Source organism: Sipha flava, unplaced genomic scaffold (genome assembly GCF_003268045.1).
Source record: "Sipha flava isolate LNK unplaced genomic scaffold, YSA_version1 248_pilon_pilon, whole genome shotgun sequence".
NCBI classification, from domain to species: Eukaryota; Metazoa; Arthropoda; class Insecta; order Hemiptera; family Aphididae; genus Sipha; species Sipha flava.
The window spans coordinates 77750-98426 of record NW_020272897.1 but is presented as its reverse complement, the minus strand read 5'-3'; the positions used below and the strand labels follow the sequence as shown (position 1 = coordinate 98426).

General features: G+C 25.2%; 2 protein-coding genes across 7 annotated transcripts; one reads left to right on the top strand and one right to left on the bottom strand.

The window, feature by feature from the left end:
- Nucleotides 1-105: 105 nt before the first annotated feature.
- Nucleotides 106-9002, bottom strand: LOC112684297. Of its 4 annotated transcripts, none has more exons than XM_025555731.1 (23): nt 8776-8865; nt 8476-8692; nt 8225-8366; nt 7555-7725; nt 7259-7472; nt 6979-7178; nt 6733-6843; nt 6549-6666; nt 5848-6040; nt 5649-5778; nt 3910-3980; nt 3245-3503; nt 2982-3152; nt 2154-2248; nt 2014-2064; nt 1853-1952; nt 1655-1782; nt 1444-1589; nt 1269-1372; nt 1123-1211; nt 832-886; nt 653-763; nt 106-568 (listed from the first exon to the last, which is right to left on the bottom strand). In XM_025555731.1, the coding sequence occupies exons 2-23, from the start codon at nt 8478-8480 to the stop codon at nt 335-337; spliced, it is 2898 nt and encodes a 965-aa protein (XP_025411516.1). In that variant the 5' UTR covers nt 8481-8692; nt 8776-8865; the 3' UTR covers nt 106-334. The 4 variants fall into 4 exon arrangements, with proteins under 4 accessions (XP_025411516.1, XP_025411514.1, XP_025411517.1 ...); XM_025555729.1 differs by lacking the exon at nt 8776-8865 and adding an exon at nt 8882-9002 and having other exon boundaries at nt 335-568; XM_025555732.1 differs by having other exon boundaries at nt 335-568; nt 8479-8692.
- Nucleotides 4617-20471, top strand: LOC112684298 (serrate RNA effector molecule homolog). 3 transcript variants are annotated; one of them, XM_025555735.1, is made up of 18 exons: nt 4617-4889; nt 14009-14157; nt 15096-15116; nt 15391-15513; nt 15582-15671; nt 16044-16277; nt 16340-16406; nt 16474-16697; nt 17370-17464; nt 18105-18169; nt 18249-18341; nt 18403-18543; nt 18675-19013; nt 19126-19263; nt 19338-19619; nt 19685-19812; nt 19875-19979; nt 20107-20471. In XM_025555735.1, the coding sequence occupies exons 2-18, from the start codon at nt 14030-14032 to the stop codon at nt 20165-20167; spliced, it is 2334 nt and encodes a 777-aa protein (XP_025411520.1). In that variant the 5' UTR covers nt 4617-4889; nt 14009-14029; the 3' UTR covers nt 20168-20471. The 3 variants fall into 3 exon arrangements, with proteins under 3 accessions (XP_025411520.1, XP_025411519.1, XP_025411521.1); XM_025555734.1 differs by lacking the exon at nt 4617-4889 and adding an exon at nt 13696-13913; XM_025555736.1 differs by lacking the exons at nt 4617-4889; nt 15096-15116 and adding an exon at nt 13696-13913.
- The last annotated feature ends 206 nt before the right edge of the window (nt 20472-20677 follow it).

The following is a 20677-nucleotide window of genomic DNA, read 5'->3' as shown; positions in this document are numbered from 1 at the left end:
TCACTTAAATATCAAAGCTGACATATTAATAAATTAAGTAATTTACTTTACATGGGTTGTAATAAATATAAATTTATACATTCATAGATTGAAAAGACAATGAAAATTTAAGCCTTTATTTTCAAATATTTATTATTATTAAATAAAAACTTGAAAAAAAATGCATAAACACATACTTAACAAAACTCTGTTGTATAATAACAACCAAGTATACAATGGATAAATTAAAACTAATAACTATAAACTTAGAGCTTATTATTATATAAGAATGTAAAATATTAAATCACAGAAAATTCAAATCACAAAAAAATTAAGCATATGCATAACATTTTATTTATCGTTTCATTTGTTTTAATGGATTTTTGGTAGGTGCTCCTTGTATTTGCGAATCAGTTGAACTTTCTATTTTTCGAAATACTTTCATAGTGATAGCAGAAGCAGGAGGAGGTAAAATTGGTCCACTATCTGGTGTTTCAGGTGTAAGAGGTGCTTGAATCACAGTTGTACTTCGTACAATATCTTTGCCCATTTCAATGATGCCAGGCCGCAAATTAAGCATACCACATAACTATTATAGATATGAACATTTATTATATTTTCTATTCATAATAATTAGACAGATTGAATATTTACATGTGTACATTTATTTTACCTCTAAAATCCCACTTAAAGCTTGTCTTGCTTCTTTATTATGATTAGGGACAATTGGATTTAAAATGGAATGATACTGCAATAACTTAACTCTACACAACTCAAGCAAATCCTAAAAAAATTAAAATTCAATACAGTTACCAATATTTAATTTTGATTTTATTTTAAAATTGTAATTACATCTGATGAACTATGAATATGTCTTGTTGAATAAGTGTTGACAAATTTATTTGGTCTAAAATAAAAATAATTATCAATTACAAATCATTATACAATATAGTCATTACAGAATTTACACTACGCAAACAAAATGGCAATATTCGGTTTTGCAACAAGAGATACTATGGAAACAATCCCATAACATACTCTTAACTAATGACACAATATTTTTTTTTCCAGAGACATTGTGTTCTTGTTTTAGCAACTTTTATTTACAAGATATAATATACTTTATAAAACAGCAATACTAACCGTTCTGACTGGTCATCTGTAATATTAGTTTTAATGTTTTCACTTTTATCAATTTTCAGAGAATTAATCACAGATGGTAACAAATGTTTCTAGAACAAAATATAATTTCACTTAAATGAAACAAATAATAATAAATTTATTTTTACCTTAGGATCAGACATATGCAATGCATATTCAATAACGGTCATCACATCAACGTGTGGATATCTCATTAAATAATGTAAACAATTAGTATTATCATTCTTAAGTACTGAAAATGTAAAATTAATAATTAAATATGCTTTTCACAGAAAAAAAAATTATTTAATTAAAAATACTTACATTGAGCTCGTAAAAGAACCAACATGGCAACAAAAATATCATTAACTATTGCAAAATTTTCAGGTGATTTGGCAAAAATAGTATCCCATAATACTAATAAATCCATCAATGAAAATTCTCCTCCAAACAGTAATCTCAACCAACGACTGAAATTTTTATTGATCAGTACTTTATTAAAAAAATAAACAGAAAAAGTTAAAAATTAACTAACACTCCAAAAGTTGTAAATGAAATATCTAAAGCTAATAAATGCTCGTGTAATTCTGGATCATGTCTAGTTAACATTGTATTACGTATTTTGGAAAGTTTTCTAACAACTTCACTTTCAGATGTCAAACTCTAAAATCATTAATGAATCAATATAAAACAAAATAAATAGTAACTAACATTATATTATTTATCAACTTACAGTAGTCTTTACTGTCTCAGATTCTTTTGGTGTCGATGTTACAAAATCATTAATATTATAATAATCTTTCATTATTTCCATAATAGTATTAAACAGTGAACTAGAATTAGAAAGCATTAAAATTAATTAACTTTGATTATGCTGTTTTATTAAAATCTTACTAAGCATCTGCTTCCAGATATGCAGGTTCAAGAATTTTTTTTATTAAATCGCTGAAAGAAAAATGTTAACAGAATATTAGTGAAATAAAACATATTAATAGAAAAATTATTTAAATAAATAAAAATTAAATTAATGTTACCTAACATCAGAAGATGACTGCTCTAAAACATGAAGTAATGCCTGATGGTCACAATGTAGAACAAATAATAATGGAGCAAGAATTTCATGCATACCCTATATTAAACATAAATTAAAAATAGGAATTCAATAACATTTTTAAAATAAAAAATCTATGATCAGAATCACATTATATGAGATACTTTAAATCAAAAAATTGATTTAACTACATAAATAATTCATTTTTCAGTAATAATCTTGTATTACAATTAAAATAAATAAATTATAGTTACAAACAATATAGTTGATAAAGGAAATAAAATAGAGTAGTAGGAATGTCAATTGTTAATGCACACAAATCAACCAAAGTGGTGTTCAATTTAAATAATTCTAAACTTTTAGAAAAAAAAAAAATCTAGCTTATTATAATTTATTACATAAATATATAAATGTATAAATAATATAAAATATAAACATTCAAGCATTAAAATAATATTTCTCTTTATTTATTCACAATTTTAATCCTATTTTACAAATCTATCTCGTACTCACCATTCCTTTGTACTACAATTCTAGGTACTTAAACCAATGAACCTCACCTAACTTCATTAATATATCATACCTTATCACAACTCACAATACTTCTTAACTTCTTCCAAAATCTCATTATTTATATTATAAAATACATCCTAAGTCCTTTCCCTTCCGCTATTGTTTTTACTTCATCATACATAATTTTTCACTCTTTTATTTATTTAATAAGCATCCCACTTATTATTTTTACCTAAACAAGTAGCTAGGATATAAATAAAAGTAAAAGAGAACAAAAATGTACCTTAAAAGGACATACCTGTCTATAACTTAAATCTGGATGTTCCCTTGAATAACAAAACAATAAATCAACCATTATTTTTTGAATTTTTTCTGTTCTAAAAAACTCAACTCCAGGAGATGTTCGAATCACGTCTTGTTGGATAATTTTCTTCAATTCCATATCTTTGAAATACTGTTTCCAAATACTCTGAAATAATTTAATTATTTAATATATAATTTACAAAGATAATTGATAAAATCAAGTTTGAAATATAACTATGAATAAGAAAAAATACTAACATCATCATCTAGTGATAAAGGATTGTCTGGTCCTGAATCCTGTGTATGAGGATCATTGTAATGTATCAATTTGGTTTGTTCATATGTAGATCGAAATTTTTCAATTGTTATTAACCATTCAGATGAATCTGATGGTAATAGTCCCAGCAGAAGTCGCCAGCATATACTCCGAAATCTAGATGTTCGCAATTCACCTTTAATTGCAATATCACGCAACTCATCAATATCATCAATATTAAATAAATATTTCCACTCCGACCTATATAATAAAAAACACAATAGATATAAAATAAAATAAAATAAAAATTTAAGATTTCAGAGAATATTGTACCAATTTACTGTTTCTATTCGCCAAACAAAATCAACACATATTTCACTTAACCTATGAGTTTTGAATTACAATTAAATTATAAAAATATTATAACTGATAAATAATTGTTTGTCTATTTGTGAAATACACAGTACAAAAATAGTTTAAAATTATTATATTGAAACTAGATGTCTATTAAGAAATTATATCTAAAAAACTATCACTTGTTCAGTTGTAGGAGTTATTTTTTTAATTTTTCACCTAGATAACATAAAATATATGTTCTATAAAACTTGATTTTGAATGACCGAGAGAAATAAATTGATTATATAATTGTAAATCCAAAATCACTCACTCATACAATTTGACAGAAACATTTTGACCATTACCGCTGGAACTATTATCCTCGAAATCGGTATAAAACATCTATAAGGACGAAAAAAACATTTAAAAAAAATTATAACAGAAATATGATCATTAATAACAATTATTTTTGGTAATATCCAACCACTAAGCTACTACAATAATCACCTGAACAAAGGATCTCTATGACCTTTGGTCACGAAATTGGAGTTTAAATTACGAGTAAACCGCTGAGCGGAACTACTGATGTTAAGTAAAAATTGATGTTTAAAACACACGTAAATCCTCCATGGTTTTATTCGATTATTTGGCTTACCACTTATTTTTAAATACAAATTTAAATCTTCAAACGTCACGGGGTAGCGACCGTACGAAATAAAAACTATTACTCGACACCCATATTTACAAATAATCAAAGATACTTTGGTCAATGTCTTGTTATCGACTAGATTTAATGTTTTCGTTTAATCCGTGATAAGGTTATCGGTTACCTACCACACGGCCGTGAACATAGAAAAAAAATATCAACAAAAGACATTATGGTCATTATAAAAATAACTGTAATACCCATAGACATAAAATAATACATGAAATATAATAATATAAAAAATGTTGTATTTAATAAAAATAATATAATATATTATGTCTATAGTGTTACCATATTTTCTCCCAAAGGTTACCAACCATTAGGTAATCGCCATTAATTTAAGTTTGAACTTTACGTTTTTTTTTTACAAAACATCGTTTAATTTATGATTACATCACTCGGCAACGGTTAACTATTCGTATCAGTTAATCATAACTACAGAGTGATATTAATGTCGAATTTTAGGTAAAGTTACAGTTTTTTACGTTCAACATGTTCACAGGCTCCATTGCAATATTTAATACAGCCAGCTCCTGCATAACGTTCACTATTCCATATATTTTGTAATTCCAGTTCACTGATTCAAAAGGGTTATAAGCACCCTAGTAAGTAAACATCTAAAACTAATTTATGGTGACTACAAATTACAATAATCTAAGCTTTGAGGCAAATACACTTATATTACAGTACATTCATTAGTCAACAATGCATATACAAAATCATCAGCTACCTTATAATGAATTACATTATTCCAAAGAAACATTTTTATTATTTTTCTATTTTTTTATTTAAATAATACATCTTTAATTAAATGTTTTATTTTATCATTATTTCTAAAAGGGTTAAGGATTCTATCATGATAAAATAAAAATTATACATAGGTGACATAAGTACCTACAACTAGATTTAATATTGCAACAACATTTATACTGTATATTTCTTAGTTGTACTGTATTTTCTTCTGTGTCCACACTTCTGTAATTTCTGGTCATTTTTTGTCTGATTTAATTTATACATTTTATAAATTGCAAGATGTACTCATATTTTATACATAAAATAGAATAACTAAACTTTTGAAAGTAACATAAAATATTTTAATTATTAATTCTCGATTTAATAAATTGTATTGAGGTTCTGATTATTAAGATCCACTTATTATTATCCACTTATTATCCACTGTATTTCAAGGCTTAAATATCAACTTCTTGAAGGTTTGTCTAACATATACGAATAAATAACATATTCCAATAACCAAACAAAATTTAGCATACCATTCAAACTATATAAAAAAATATATATATATATATATATATTTACTGTTTTTAGTACGAAATGTTATAATTATATAATCCATTAATATTTACCAAAATTTTAGATGACGATAAACTACTCATGAAAAAAGTAGCAAATGATTGTAAAACTGCAGCTAATAAATTGTTGATACCAAATACAAATCCATGTTTATCTTTACTAACACATCTGGCTATTTCTGAACTATAGGTTTTACAATATAATAAAAACACTTAATTTAAAATACTATTAGCAATAGGTATATCGTCTAACCTGGCAATGGTCATCACTGCTTGATAAATTGTATTATAAATTATATAATTTATATAGGATATATAAATTGAATTGTATATAATTGATGAATAAAGAGTTGCACATTGAAGAAAAGATGCAACCATGATAAGTAAATTACAATATTTATCCATATTTAGTTTGATTGAACCACATTCATATGTAACATATGCACCTAATATCAAACTCAAAATTATTTTGAGTATTTTTATTGTTTTAAATCATTATATTTTACATACATAACAATTGAATAGATAACTGCAGAAATGTCATAAGTTATATATTTTATGAAATTGAGATATTAGTAAAAATATATACTAGTCATGTGTTTCTATGTGTTGAGTATATAAACATCTTTAGTTATACATTTTTTATCAAATAAATAAGTAATAATAATCTAGTGTTTTTACTCTAAATACATAAAAACACATGTCTAGTATACGTTTTTATTAATATCTAAATTTCATAAAATATATTACTTGTGAAGTTTCTTCAGTCATTGATTCAATTGGGATACTTTTTAATAAGGTATATATTAATATATTAATACTAATTATTATTTTACTAATATTTTAGTATATTTTAATTTTCCAGGATTAAGCTTCTTCTCTTAATGTGTATAATAATTAATAATTAATAATTTTTAAGTTTTACCATTGGTTTCATAAAATTGGTGTTCTTACTTATAATAGTATATAAAGCATCAACAGCTCCATTCCATTCTGAAGTTTTTTTACAGTCAGCATGAAGACATTTATCATGACTCAATGACTCCCACAATGATTGAATATAAAATGATACCTATAAACCAAAAATTTAATTTATGAATAAAAATAAAAATATGTACTTCATCAATTGTATTTCTACTTGGTTAAAACAACAAGTTGCTGTTATCACCCAAAATGACCATTTCAAAATATATGAATTATTATACTCATTGCACATAGACTTGACATATTTCCATGACATCTTGTTATCCTAAAATTTTCTTTTTAAAAATCATTTTATCCTTAATTTAAAAAAATGTATTTCTGTTTTTTCAAACATGATAAATTAAAATAATGAACTATAAATAATTTTTTTTCTTTTTTTTCTTAATTTACAGTTATTTACTTCTATAGGATTTTCAACTTGTCCTTCGTTATCTTCTACTAATTTAGTTTCTGTTTCCATTTCATTAATTGTTTGAGTTTTTGTTTTAATTGGATTCATTTGTTGTATTTCCATTTCTACCACTTTTTGTTGATAAGCTTCTGACTCAATCTCTTTTACTGGTGGTAATACTAAAGACCAAATTGTTGCGGTTCCTAGACCTGAATTTATATAAATAGATGTTACATAGTAAATTATAATTTTGTAATTTTTAAATAAGTTTTAATATAAATAAACTAACTTCCTAATGTTATAAAATTTAATTGGTATGAATCAACTATGTCTGTTGAAATCAACACCTGAGAAATTATTCCTGAAAAAAAACGCCCTATAAGATGGGCAGTTCTAGTATGACTTGTAACCTGCTGATAATATTTTACATCCACAACAGAATAAATATATGTGTAGTATGCAACCTCAGTAGCTACAAAAATACCATATAAAATTTCAACAATCTAAAAATAAATAATATATTATTTATGAAAAACTATAATTATGTATCAGTTAATACATGAAATTAATAATAATCATACTTACAACAACAGATGTAAAACTTGTTAATAAAGATAGTAAAGCATAAATACATACACCGCATAATGCTTGAATTACAATAACAATTTTATACCGAAGCCAATCGGTTGTTAATGAAACAAATATCATAGATATCATTGAAGCATAAACACCAATAGGAAGTATTTTATTGTTAATCTAAAATTCAATAAAAATATGATTCAATAAAAAAGATAATTTAACAATTGATAGACGCTTCAAAAATAATTTATTTCCTCATGAACTTTAGTTCCTTAATGTGTAGTTTTATAAAATTTTTATCTTTAAATATTTATAACAATTTTTAAAGCTATTTATTAAAATAATTGAGATTCATTTTTTGTTTGAGCTACCAAGAGTTTTAAAACTAGATTTATCATGATTCATGACAAAATATATCTATAGATACCTAAATAAAAATGTTAGAAGTTATTTTAAAAAGATTAAACCTTACTTTAACTTTTGATAAATGCTTTATCATGAACACTTTATAGTTAACACGATAATATAAGATATCTAATAAAATAATACAAACAATTACAGAACTGCAATAAAGTTCTTTCTCAATGAACAATTAATGCTTGGATGAACTTGATTGATAATTAAAAATATTAAATATATTCAATCCACTAAAATTGATTCATGAAATTTAACTTACTTGTTCTTCAGTGAAATTCATTCGTGGACCTTGTAAATAAGGAATCACGTATGATTCGGATGGACGGAACTCTTTTAAAATTCCATAAATACACAAACATAATGAAATTGTTTTCCATGACATGCTCAAACCAAATATTGAACTATAAAATGGTTTAAAAAAAAATGATTGGTTTAATAATGGTTTTTATATTTTAATTACATTAAATAACAATATCAAGTTTTACAAAACAAAAAAAAAAAAGGAGTTACCACATTTTCTTAATATTATCAACACATCAATGTATACCCATAAATATCTATACTATACTATACTATAATATCTATGTAGTATAGATATCTGAGTGCATCACAAAAGGGTCACGCAGTTCTGAGTATTTGATAACCTTTTTAATGGCAGTCACTATGTTGACCAAATATAACAACAAATGTTTAAGGAAAGAAAAAAACTTTTAAAATATCTTGAATTCTGAAAAAATGTCACAATTGTTATCTATAAATAACTCGTAATAGGTATCATGTTAAAAAATAATGCAGAATGGGTGTACGCACAGATAAGTATGTTTTAATACTATAATTCAATAGATTAGTTGTACGACAGTGGGTTGGTATTTAATGATTTTTAAATTATATGAATATTAAAAAAAAAATCTTTAACCTGAGATATGACAATACAATGACTGTATTGAAGAAGCATGGTCGGTGTTATCAACAATAACGATTTTCGAACTTGAAACTTAATCTGGTGTGATATGTCCGCCTGTGTGCATGACATTGATATGAATGGAACCAAGGTGAATTTAATTAAACTTTATTCCCTTACTTGGAAACTCGATTGATAATAAATCTCCTATAGACCAAGTACACGCAGGGCCAGATTTTAAGGCGGAGGGGAGTATTAAGGACAATTGTCCAAAATTTGGAAACCCCCAAAAATTGTATTAGATTTTGATATCGTAGACATACCTTAAGAACCAGCTGTACTCAATACATTATTAAGGGGTGCCACTGTTGGTTTTTTAAAAATATCCATTTTTAAATTTATAGACAGTTTACTGTTATTCCCTGACAAGTTCTTTACGATTGTTATTTTCAGTTGATTTTTCAGCTGATTTTTTTTTTTTGGCCTTCTAAAATTTGTTGTTGCAAAAACTCCATTTCACGTTCCTTGTTATCTTTTTCTGCTTTTTTCTTTTTCCTCATTTTTTCTTCTAGTTCAGTTGTTGCTAAATCACGATCAATGTATGTAATGAACCAGCCTTCATCTGTTTCATCAACAACACATTTACCTAAAAATAAATAACAGAATGCAATTAATATATACAAAAATAAATTATTATTATTTAATTTATACAATTTACTATATTGATATAATATAGTAAACACTTGATTACTTTAAAATATCAAAGAAATAAAAATGTTTTTAACCATAACTTAATTTTTTCAAATTTAAGAATTATGATAATAGTTAAACTATGATAACTAATTAATAATAAAAAATAATTAACAGTTAAATAAGATATAGTGTTAAAGAGGGTAAAGCCTATGATGAATTTTTAATTTAAAACTAAACCTAAAACTTTTTGTGTTAATAAATATATATATATATATATTATAAAATGTAACTCAAGGGCGTATTTGAGTTGAAGCCGTGAGAGGGGGAGGGGGTGAAACTAATTTTTCTTCTATATAAACTTAAAAATAATTTACAGTTCATTACTTACAGCTCATGTTCCTGTTACTTTCTCATTTAAGTGAATTAATAAAAATACAAATACCAAATTGAATTAAATATTTATATAATAAATATATTTAAAACCTACTGCATGTAAAATAAGTATTAATAATAACAACACAAATAATTCCTATATTTAAATTGTACCTTCAGTCTGAATCCTGTGTAAAAAAACAACAAATAATCATAGTAGTAATAATACGTATTAATTATTTTTTAAAAACTTTAAAAAAAAATTAAGATAGGTAACTTAATTTAACAAATATCTAAGAAGAAAACATAAGGTCAGTAAGTAGTCAAATAACAAATTCCAAATTTCTTTTTTTCATTTTGGCAAATTTATTGATTATTTCATTAATGAATACAATAATATCTTTATGCACATGTAGTAAAGCTAAACCTGTTAGTCTATGCTGGCTTATTCTTGATCTTAACCATGTTTTCAATCTACAAAAATATATTTTTGACCAATATTTGCAAGTTAAAGAATATGGAAACAAATATCGTCAGTCATTATATATATGATTATTATTTGACTTAGGGGCGATATCCAGCAGGTTATACGATCGATACGGGTTTATAGTATTATTTATACTTACACAAAAATTATGACCAGATATAAGAGGTAATTTGCAGATAGCATATTACTGATAGTATTAAGTCCTCTTAGTACATTTTTTTCAATCGTTTGAAATATGTATATATAGTTATATATATCTGTAATTTTTAATTTTAAATTTGAAAAAATTGTCAAAATATGCAAAATAAGCATAACAATTTTAAAATATACACTCTCTTGCAAAATCTATCAATTATGCAAAAATATGCACATTCAAATTTTAGATCCGATATCATGGCACCGAAAAACGAATTTATTTCGCACTCTGCTACATTTAACAATAATTAAAAAAAGTATGGAAATTCTAGAAGTTCCTAAGCCTAGTTATTACTGTTTACTTTAATTTGTAGTTAGTGTATATTATTGAAGTAGATGTAACACAACTTGTATTCCGATTAGTAGATTAGTCTGACTAATCTGGATTCATTTTTACTATGTTGGTACAACAATATAAATTGTTTATTCAGCTTAATTGTATTGTTATATACTTATATTCATATTTTAATTGCATTTTAAAACAATTACATTTAATGCTGAAAATTGAGATTAAAACCCAGCTGTAGGTATGGCTGTGAAAATTTCCATTACTTTACCTGCATCTTCGTATTCAGTAGAAAGATCTTTCAGGTAATATTTTCTATATTATATTTCTCATTTTTTATTTTTATTATAAACTTTTTATCAAAAGTTTTATTTAAATGGCTTTCGATTTCTGAAAACATTTATACATTATTTATAGTATTTATAATCAATGATCAAATCTAACTAGTCAAATTAAAAACTAAACAATGCTACATTTCCTTTAAACGTCTAAGCCGGGACGTCCCGAAAACATTTTTCGGGACATTTGAACACGAAGTCCAAAACCAGTGACAGTTCCGGTTTTCCGGGACGTATAACGATTAGGGATGTAAAAAAACATCGATGTTTTAAGCTAAAAAAATCGGTGTTTAAGTAACGATATTTTGAATCGATGTGTCATGTTTACCGATGTTTGCTTTATTTCCGATGTTCAAGAATATTACACAAAATATTTTTAAAATTTTTCATTTGCAAACAATAAAATATAGATACATAAACGGATATTTATAATTTAATATTAACTTGGTTAATAAAACAAGTCAGGATGACTGTATCTTGATCATAATAATCATAATCATCATAATATTATAGTCTTATCGCTAGAAAATACCTAATTATAGAAATCAATAATCGGCATCAAAATTTATTTTTTTAAACAACTTGGCCGATCAATTTTGGCTTCGATATGAATGACAACATTGTTTTCAATTTCAAATAATATATAAAAAAATTTGTTATAACTTACGAATTTATTGTGATTATATTTGACTGTGAACTTTATTAATTTAATTTAAATTTAATTTTTTTACACAATGTTTTTTTTTTTAATCTTTTTAAAAAATAATTAAATAAATTGAGTTGATTGTGTATGTTTAAATTTTAAATGTAAATAATTAATTTAGCTTGTGGGCTATGGCAAAGAATAATAGTTTTTTTCCTATAAAATGTATGTTTACTTTTTTTAAAAACATCGATGTTTTTCTAAATACATAGAGTTCTTGACTTCGATGGTTTTTTAATTTATCAACACTGTCACCATCGATGTTTCGTAATAAATAAATCGATACATCGATGTTCACAAAAAATTTGCCATCCTTAATGGCTAACGAGAGGATCGCAACAGCAAGTGAGCTAGTTTTTCGGAGCAGTTATCAGGGCTAAAATTATTGTTTCATTATCATCTTGAGTTTGTTATCACTAATATATAATATCAATGATAAATACTATTTCTATATTACTACATTATTATTTTATATTATAATACAATATATATAAAAATATTATATTATATAACTGGTTTTTTCTGTATAAGACACTGAACTTAATGTTCTGGTCTTATAACACAATAAAAAAATTGTGTTCAATAAGAATTATAACTAGGGCTGTGAATTTAATGCACTAAAGAACCTTATAAAATGCATTAAAAATTTCAAAAAAAATGCAATAAAATATGCACTTAAATTCAAAAAATGCAGTTAAAATGCAAAACAAATTAATCAAATTATAACATAATAAAACATACTATTTTTTTTTTTTTATTGTTTTATATTTTTTTCATTAGGTACATAATTTTTAAAATTAATTTTACTAAAATATTTTTCCGCCCCTGAAACTTGATGCCCCCCGATATGTACCTACCCGTCAGTGCCATCCTAACCACCAATAACGCCCTAGGAAATTTGAATCCCCAAAACCCCTCCCTGCGTCCGACACTGATCGTTATCAAATAAAAACTGAAGTCTTCGCAGTTGTTGGATTGCATACCTAGTTATTAACCGTTCCATTAATTTTTTCCACTTTGGGGGAAGGGGCAAATGTCCCGTCTTGCCACCCCCTCTAGGCGATCATGCTTGAGGGACTCGCGTTTTATCATTTCGTTTGTTGTGAATCTTTTTCTAACAACGTTTGACTTTGTTCAGCGAAATGGTTGTAAAACACTTGTTAATCGTAACCTCATTTAACTAATGATTCTACACTACACGTGAATATTTATCAATTTTATGTGCTACCAACAGGGGCGGCTAGTAAAGTGAGTTACTGTCATAATTCGTTGCGTATGTCGATTTTTACGAAGTCTTTTTTATATCTTATGGTTCCACCTAATGTCTAAGGAGGGGTTTTCAGCCCCCATAGCCCCCCTTGTATCCGGGTTTGCTTAACATTTTTTTAATTTAGATTTTATATGATATTTTACCCGTAAAAACTTTTAAACCATTGTTGATTGCAGATTTACAGGGGGGACACGGGTTTCAACCCCTCCCAGGAGAAAAAAGGTTCAACTCATAAATTGCTTTCTACGATGATAATAATAGAATAATATTATTATTAATTCATGCCTTGAATCTTTTACAATAATAGAATATAACTTTTTTTTTTTTAGAACAATTTTAAACCCACCTCCCCACTAAAAAATTTGAAAATACGCCACTGTGTGTGAAGGGATAAGGAAATAGCATGGGGTTTGATACATTTGATCGTGATATTAAGTTGTCAGCACTGTTTTCACGTTTGTTTGTCCCATATAGCTTCTATCTGTGTGATTTTAACAATTTTTCAACAATTTCCGATTCTCTAGCGGCTTGTTAATTTCGCTGTTTCACGAATCACGATACGTGATGTCACTTTTTAATATTTAATTAATTTTTTCTTGATTTTCTTGCCATTCGTTGGAAAGTTTTATTATTTAATTTGTGAATACACACTAAAACCTGCGTTGCACTTAAAGCACATTATAAAGTTTGACACAAATATATTGTAAATTGTTGAACATTAATTGTGATATGCGCTTATTATTAAGCGTATATGTTTGGTTAAAGTTCATCTTGAGTGATATTTAAAACCATTTATAGGTCGAAATTTAAAAGTAGACAATGGGTGACAGTGATGATGAGTATGATAGGAAACGGAGGGACAAATTTCGAGGTGAACGAACTGAGTCAATCAGAGGTGGTGACAACCGAAGAGATGACCGTAGGATGAGAGACGATTGGAATGACAGGTAACGTTATTTTTATTAATTTCTAGTGTTATTTACACTTCTGAATGACTAAAATTACAAATTTTAAATCCCATTGTTAAAATAAGAGTTTATACGTTTTAGTTAAAAATAAAAAAATAAGTTGTGAATATTCAAGATACTAGTTGGGGGTATAATTTTTTTATTTACTTGGCTAAGATAAGAGTTATTATTTCATGCATTTCAAAAGATAATTTCTTTAGTATTTGTTGTGAAAAAGTAATATTCTATAGTCAACAAGTAGATATACTTGACTGAAAATAAATAATTTTAAACGAGTGAATTATAAAACAATATAATCTGAAACTAAAAGAATTTATATTAATAGTATTTTCTATATTTATTTTTGATTTTTCTTTCTTGGCTTTCCATGTAATAGCTAAAGAATCATTTCGTCTGCATTTATTAATAAAGTCACAAATGTTGACTGTAATATATTAAATTTTAAACCTTAGTGAAAAAATGTTCTGTAAGTTCTTTTTAGTTATGTATTATTTTTCATCCAATTCAGTAAGAATTTAATGAAATTAATGTTAAAATTTTAAACTGTATATTTATTACATTATAATAATTTATTAAATTCGTTTTCATTTTAAAAAGTTATTTACATTTTAATTTAGCTTTACTGGCTTACACTTTATTAAAAGTTGCCATTCATTAATTAAAGGTAATGATTATATTTATGTAAAAAAATTCATTTAATATAAGTGGCGTAACTTCAATATTTAAAGAAACTAGTAGAATGCTTTTATCACATTTTTTTTTATTATATTTCTACTTAAAATTACCAATACTATAATTTTTAATACTTATGTTGTTAAAACTTTGCTATTTTACCTAAATATATATATATATATTTTTTAAAGATAAGTTTAATTATATTGTATAAAACCTATTATATTTATTTTTTATTTTTTTAGCCGAATGATGAAAACTCCAAGGTACTTATAATTTGATAACTATTACATTTTTATTTAATTAATTTATTAAATTCTTAATAACATAATATTTTTTTTTTTTTTGCATTAAGTAGTGAATTTGTTGAAAAATGTAATCATAAATACATACAAAATAATTGTATTTTAAATAAGCTTAATAATAATTTTTCAATTTGTTATATGTTGCATAAACATTAATTCAATATTATTTATAACTACTTAAATTTAATTTAAATATACTTACATGATTATGTGTATAAGTATTTATATTTTTTAGAGAAACATGGGGTGCACGTAATAGAGGTCGTGGAGATTATAGAGGCCCAATGCGCGATCGTTATAGTCCTGGTGCTCAAAGAGACTTATCACCTCCAGTTAAAAGGATGAGACCTCCAGATTGGTAAGTGTAGTCTTATTAAATATTAGAAATACCCTCTTTAATTTATTGTATAAATCTATATTTTTTAGGGAAGATAGGCGTATTGGTTATGAACCTCCTGGTTATGGTTATGGTGCACCTTGGGAACCTCCTGCACATCATATGGCTCCTGTTTCTAGGTGAGTAATAAATATAATTTTTTAATTTTTATTTTTATTATTGTCTTATGAGTAAACCCTTTTCTAAGCGATAGACATAGTTACAATTAAGTTGTACAAAATTACCAGTATAAATATTTATATTTATTTTAGTATCTATAATTTGTATGAAATCAAAGAAATAATTAATTTTATATAAACTCAGATTATTCAATATGAAATTTACATTTGATTTTGTAATTAAACCAATTATGATTTTAATTTAATAAAAATGTCTAAGTAATTTAGAGACCATATGTACATATGTATATATTTCATTAAATTAAAAAAAATTATTTTTTACTTTAGTTTTGCTTAAAATGCAATAATTATAATTGTTTTATGAAATTTAAGAATTATGCCAATGAGAGATCCTGGAGCTCATACTGTAAGTCATTCTGCTCCACCAGCAGTAGACCAATCTTCAGGAGAAACTCAACCTCCAATGATGTCTTTGAAAGCTTTTTTGATTACTCAAGATGATAATATAACTGATGAGGAAGCATTAGAAAAGTATAATGAATATAAATTACAGTTCAAAAGAAACCAGCTAAATGAATTTTTTATCGCACATAAAGATGAAGAATGGTAATATAATTTTATAAATTATTTTAAATATTAAATAATTTTTTAATATGTTATTCTTAAAGGTTTAAGATTAAATATCATCCAGATGATAGTGTGAAACGAAAAGAAGAGCAAACCATAGCATTGAAAGTAAATAGATAAGAAAAAAAATTAAAATTTTATGAACATGTATTTATATATTTTATATTGTTTATAGAAACGATTAGAAGTTTTTAAAGAATTTCTAGCCAATGGTAAAATTGATTCTGTTTCGGTGGATGCTGAAAATACAGAGCCTTTGGTTCATCTTCTTGATTCAGTCGTTATAAAACTTGAAGGAGGCACAGATTTTGACTTAACTGTATTAGATCCTGTAGAGCCATTAAAAGCTAAAAATGAACCGGTATCTGAAAAAAAAGAATCAAAAAAAAAAATTATTGAGTAATGATTTTTACATTTATGTTATTATAAAGTTATAAAAATAAATATATGTAGAGCTGGATTTATGGGAAGACTGAGTAGGCTATATCCTTGGGCCCCCTCAATTAATTGATATTTAAATTAGAAACAATATGATACAGAAAAATGATTTTATTTATGATTACACATATTTAATTAAATAATACTGAACTTTATTTGAACATTTAAAATTTAATTTTAATCTAACTTAATAGTAGATATATTTAAGTTTATTGACAATGAACGGTGTTTTAGAATTTAGAAAAAAAATTTCATGCGTTTAATTTTAATTATTTAACATTTTTATAATTCATTTAATTATTAATTATGGCAATAAATATTATTTAATAAGTAAAATAGTATATTTTCTTGTTTATATTTAAGGGCCTCACAGTTTATTCAGCCCAGGAACTACTTCATACATAAATCAGTCCATATATATGTATTTAATTTTTAATTTTAAACCGTTTAAAATTTTATGTTTTCAATATTTTTTTATTTTATTTATTTATTTATTTATTTTTTTTTTTTTGTATTCTTCAATATCATTTATTTTTAGAAATAGTTTTTTAAAAAATATTTATATATTTGTGTGTTAAAATTTTAATTATGCATTTTATTAATTAAAAAAATTTTAATTTGTCAATGTTTCAGTGCTGGTGGAAATTCTGATGGTGAAGTGGATAGTGATAAAGAAGAAGGTGAAGAAGCAGATAAGAAAGAAAATTCAGAAACAAATAATTCTAAAGGTAAACTATGTCTTACTATATTAATAATTAAAAATGTAATATTACCAGGGACATATTTAGATGTTTCCCACATGTAGGCCTGTGGGAAATGTCTGCTCAAAATAACTAAAATAATACACCACACTAACTGAGTTATCATTTAATTACCTACTATATAAATATATTAACTAGTTGAGTATGCAAAACAAATTTTATTTAAATGCTAAAACATAATTTTTTAAGATTAAAACCGATTTTATTGATAATTAATAACAAAATACATTCTTCAAATTTACCACTATTGGCATGTGCCTATAATACCTGCATATAAATATGCTACTGAATATTACTAAAAACTTTTATGGAATTTATTAAAATGCTAAACATTATAACATAAAGTAAACTATGGTAATTAAATATTTGTAAATTTATTTTATCTTCATTCTATCTCATTGTTCAAAAAAAAAAAAAAAAAAATTGTTTCAAAACTTAATTATTTTGAAATAAAATATATACTGTAATTACAATTAGTATTTTAGAATAAATGCAATTTCATCTATTTTATGTTATTATTTTTAATTTTTCTGAAGAATTATAAAATGTTTATAAATTTTAATTGTTATTAAAATAACTTAATTAAATTAATTTTAAATATTTCTAGAAACTAAGGATGTAGATGGTGAAAAACCAGAAGTCATGGACATAACAAATGATAGCGATCAAAATGTTTGTATATATAAAAAAAATATTTTAACTAAAATAAAATGTATAGTTATTAATTAATTGTTATGTATCTTTAATTTAGGAGGATATTTTAAAACCAAGAGCATTGCATCGTACAACTTCAGTATTCTTGCGTAATTTATCTCCCGTTGTAACTAAAAGTGAATTGGAAACTGTAAGTAAATTTTTAATCATTGAAATTTTAACATAGTAAAAAAAAAAAAAAAAAATTGCAGATTTTTAAACGATTCCCTGGATTTATAAGATTGTCCATAGCTGATCCCTTACCTGAACGTCGCTGGTTTAGACGTGGTTGGGTAACATTTGATAGAAATGTTAATATCAAAGATATGTGTTGGAATCTGAGTAGCGTTAGAGTAAGTAAATGTTTTAACTATATTTAAAATTTTGTAATGAATAATTTTTAATTAATTAAATAGTGTTAGCAAATGCATTATAAAATTTAATTAATAATATTTATCCTATTTATTTTTATTATTTTTTGTAGTTGCGTGAATGTGAGTTGGGCGCAATAGTCAATAGAGATTTAAGTAAACGTATTCGATCTGTTAATGGAATTACCAATCACAGACAAGTGGCTCGTAATGATATGAAAATATGTGCCAACATAATAAACAACTTTGATAAACGTTCAGGATTATGGCAATCAGAGGGAGAGGAAACTGCTTCAGAAAATACTTATGGTCTAGTGTCACGTAATCCTGTGTTACACAACATCACTGATTTTCTTATTGAAGAAGCATCTGCTGAAGAAGAAGAACTTTTAGGTGAAAATGCTGCCTGTGAACCCGAGGACAGTACTGAAAAAGATTTGCTATTACTTAAGGTATTAAATAAGAATTTAAATGTATTATTCATTTAACTTTTTAAATATATATTATGCACAATATAGTTATAAAATTTATTAAATTGTAAAATAACTATGTGTATATTTTTAGGCCTTAGATAAAATGATACTTTACTTGCGTATTGTACACTCAGTTGACTTTTATAACCACAGTGAGTATGTAAATGAAGATGAGATGCCAAATAGGTGCGGTATTATGCATGCTCGCTGTGCACCACCAAGTAATCCTGTATGTATTTTATTTATTCACATAGTTAAAAATTTAACTTTCATTAACACTGCTAATTTTACAAAAAAATGTAGCCTACCCAACAAGAAATAAATGATTATAATCATAATTTCCAAACAAAAGCAAATTACCTGACTATTTCTACCCCTGCTGAAATAAGTGAAAAAGAATTATTGCAACTTGGAGCAAAAAATGAAGAAGAAGAAATTGAAAAGTTTGTTACATCTAATACTCAGGAAATTTCGAAAGTAAAGTGGCTGTGTCCTTTGTCAGGCAAAAAATTTAAAGGTCCCGAATTTGTACGCAAACATATTTTCAATAAGCATATTGATAAACTGGATGATGTGAAAAAAGAAGTAAATTTAAATAACTGTTTAGTTGTTATTATAAGTTCATAAACTTAAATTTTATATTTATTAAGGTCAAGTGTTTCAATAATTATCTTCGCGATCCAAAAAGACCTCAATTACCTGAACATCCTGGCAATTCCAAACAAGCTAGAAAAGATGTGAATGATGCTCCACAATCTTATCCGCCAGCTGCAAATCCGTAAAAATTATTTTATTTATTATTACATTTTTTAACAAATAATTAATTTTTTTATGTTATAGCTATCAAATGTCTGGTTATCCACCTTATGGAGGTGCTGGATTTGGCCGAGGAATGTATGGATATTCAAGACCGCCAGCTCGTGGGGGTTTTAGAGGTAGTGGCAGGTATGTATCATTATTTATTAATATTTATCCAGTATTAATTAATTTAATTAAAAGTAAATCATCACATATATGTTTTGTATTATTATGTTGTACAATTTTATTAATTTTTTGGTGGCTTTGATTACAGGCCAATTATTCATTACCGTGATCTAGATGCTCCTAAAGAACCAGAAGAAAATTTTATTTAAAAGCAGTAGCAATTTTATTGGAAAAGAAACAAAGTTAGAATCAGAGTTTATTATATATTCATGTATATAATATATACTTGGTCATTTTTTTTTAAATATTGTCTATCCCTATAATTTAAAATATATCAAAATTTATCTGTAACGGTTATTTATTAATCTGGCATTCATTTATAATATTTTGGATATGATTTTTTTATTTTAATAGTTAATTATATAAATGTAATTAGCCTTAGAGATAGTTTTACTTTACTTCTTAATTATTGGCATGCGTAATTACAAATGAATAAAAAATGGTCATGTATTACTTTTTGTTTATTTTTACATCTTTTGGTTATTTCAATTTGTGTGATTAATTTAATTAATATTAAAATAATTCCATTTTCAATAATTCTTTTGAGAATTCATTTCAAATATTGTTAGTGTTTTAATATGAAAAAATATATAATATATAAAATCAACTTCTTCTTATGTGCCTTTACAACTCTGAAAGTTTTGGCTGCCACCATCACT